Genomic DNA, 2,500 nt, shown 5'->3' with positions numbered 1-2,500 from the left:
CCACACCATGTATCCACAACTCCCCTTCTCATTCCAGATGAAGATACCTGTCCTGGCCACCTTGCTAGCATTGACATCAGCTGGGAGATACGAAAATGAAGTCACTTCTTTAGGCTACACAAAAGGAAATGTACAGAGCATGGTACGTGCATGATACTCGTTCTTTTATTGAGCTTGCCTGAGGAGTCAACATGTGATGGATATGAGTTGAGGTGTTAAGGGTAAAGAAAGATGAAAAGAGAGAGAGAGAGAGAGAGAGAGAGAGAGAGAGAGAGAGAGAGAGAGAGAGAGAGAGAGAGAGAGAGAGAGGGGAAAAAGAGAGAGGAAAGAGAGAGAGAGAGAGAGAGAGAGAGAGAGAGAGAGAGAGAGAGAGAGAAAGAAAAGAAAGAAAGAAAGAAGAAAAAAAACGAAAAATGACAAACAAAAAAATTATCTGAGTCAACGTGAATATTGCATGTACGGGAAACAAAGGAAATGCGAAACCAGGTCGTTGTGAAAGTGGCGCTGAGGTCATAGGAGGTTTGCCTGTGGTGAGTGTGATGCTCGCCGATGACGCTCTGTTTCTGCCCTTTCTCCTCCTCCTCTTTCTCCACCTCCTCCTCCTCTTTTTCCTCTTCTCCTCCTCCTCCTCCTCTTTTTCCTCTTCTCTTTCCTTCTTCTCCTCTTTTTCCTCTTCTCTTTCCTTCTCCTCCTCCTCTTCTTTTTCCTCTTCTTTCTCCTCTTCCTCCCCCTCCCTTTCCTCTTTCTTTCTCCTCCTTCTACTCCTCTTTTTCCTCTTCTTTCTCCTCCTCCTCCTCTCTTTCCTTTTCTTTCTCCTCTTTTTCTCTTCTTTCTCCTCTTCCTCCCACTCCTTTTCCTCTTCTTTCTCCACCTCCTCTTTTCCTCTTCTTTCTCCTCCTCCTCCTCTCTTTCCCTCTTCTTCCTCCTCTTTTTCTCTTCTTTCTCCTCTTCCTCCTCCTCCTTTTCCTCTTCTTTCTCCTCCTCCTCCTCCTCCTCCTCTTTTTCCTTTTCTTTCTCCTCCTTCTCTTTTTGTCTTCTTTCTCCTCTTCCTCCCCTCCTTTTCCTCTTCTTTCTCCTCCTCCTACTCCTCTTTTTCCTCTCCCCCTCTTCTTTCCCTTCTTTCTCCTCTTCCTCCCCCTCCTTTTCCTCTTCTTTATCCTCCTCATCTTCCTCCTCTTTTTCCTCTTCTTTGTCCTCCTCTTTTTCCTCTTCTTTTTCCTCCTTCTCCTCCTCCTCCCCCTCTTCCTCCTCCATCACACCTTCACCACTTCCTGTTGACGTTGAATTTTAGAGAAAAACGTAATGAATTTCACTGGTAAGATGTTGTTTTTTTATTTCACGGAAAAAATGCTGAATTTTACTGAGAATCAAAATTTATACAAAATCGTTCTTTTATCACTGTTGTGGATGATTTTCGTGTTAAAGGTGCCATTTTCATGATAATATACTTGTTTATTTTATTATTGCTGTCTCTTTTTGTGTTTATTATTACTGCTATTATCATAATTGCTTGGTATATTATTGTTATTACCATTGTGTAGAGATATTATCTTCATTGTTTCCTTTGTTATAGATATGATCATTTCACTTATGCTTATTTTACTAGTATCCTCGTTAACCATCTTCATTCCCGTTTCTTTCTTGTTATATCATGACTCCATTTCCCTCTCCCTATCGACCTCCACACCCATTTCCGTCGCACAATCGAACCCAACCTCCATTTCTCATTTCCCTAATCACGTCATACCTCTATTTCCCTCTCCCTATCAAACTCCGCCTCTCATCCCACCACTTACAATATTGCATCTCCATTTCCCTCTCTCTGTCAAACCCTACCTCTAATCCTTTCTTCCTTATCATTCCATTTCCCCCTCCCTATTACTTCACACCTCCATTTCCCCCCCTCCTTATTAAACTCCGCCTCCTTTTCCACCACTTACATTATTGCATCTCCATTTCCCTCTCTCTGTCAAACCCTACCTCTAATCCTTTCTTCCTTATCATTCCATTTCCCCCTCCCTATTACTTCACACCTCCATTTCCCCCCCTCCTTATTAAACTCCGCCTCCTTTTCCACTTCCCATCTGTAGGTAGACGTGAGTCAGGGAGGCAGCGACTACCACTTTTCCTGGCGCCACGACGGAGGCAGGATGTACGAGTGGGCCTTCGGGAACCAATACTGCGCCAGCCTAGGGAAGGAATGGCACGGTGTCAGCATCGAGAGCTTGGATGAGGATAGAAGGATTTCCAGTATCGTCGCCGGAGGTTGGAAGGCCGAATCTTGTGTCTTTTTTTTTTTTTTTTTTTGAGGGGGGGGGATGGAGGGAGGAGGGGATGGCATCTGTGCGATTCTCGTTTGTCTTTTGGATTTTGTTTTTCTTGTGCTTTTTCCGGTTTTTCTTTCTGTGTGTGTATGTCTCTCTGTCTCGTACCCCCCCCCCCTCTCTCTCTCTCTCTCTCTCTCTCTCTCTCTCACTCTGTCTCCTACCTCCCTGTCTCC

General features: G+C 44.4%; 1 protein-coding gene across 1 annotated transcript in view; it reads left to right on the top strand.

Annotated features, from left to right (window-relative positions):
* LOC113819480 (uncharacterized) overlaps nucleotides 1-2,500 on the top strand; it is a 7,659-nt gene that overhangs the window by 2,557 nt on the left and 2,602 nt on the right. The window contains exons 2-3 of the mRNA XM_070116461.1: nucleotides 38-142; nucleotides 2,091-2,265. Coding sequence (XP_069972562.1) covers nucleotides 38-142; nucleotides 2,091-2,265 — 280 coding nt within the window. The remainder of the gene's footprint in view (nucleotides 1-37; nucleotides 143-2,090; nucleotides 2,266-2,500) is intronic.

Source organism: Penaeus vannamei, chromosome 39 (assembly GCF_042767895.1).
Source record: "Penaeus vannamei isolate JL-2024 chromosome 39, ASM4276789v1, whole genome shotgun sequence".
In the NCBI taxonomy this organism is placed as follows: Eukaryota; Metazoa; Arthropoda; class Malacostraca; order Decapoda; family Penaeidae; genus Penaeus; species Penaeus vannamei.
This window is presented reverse-complemented; position numbering and strand designations above follow the sequence as displayed.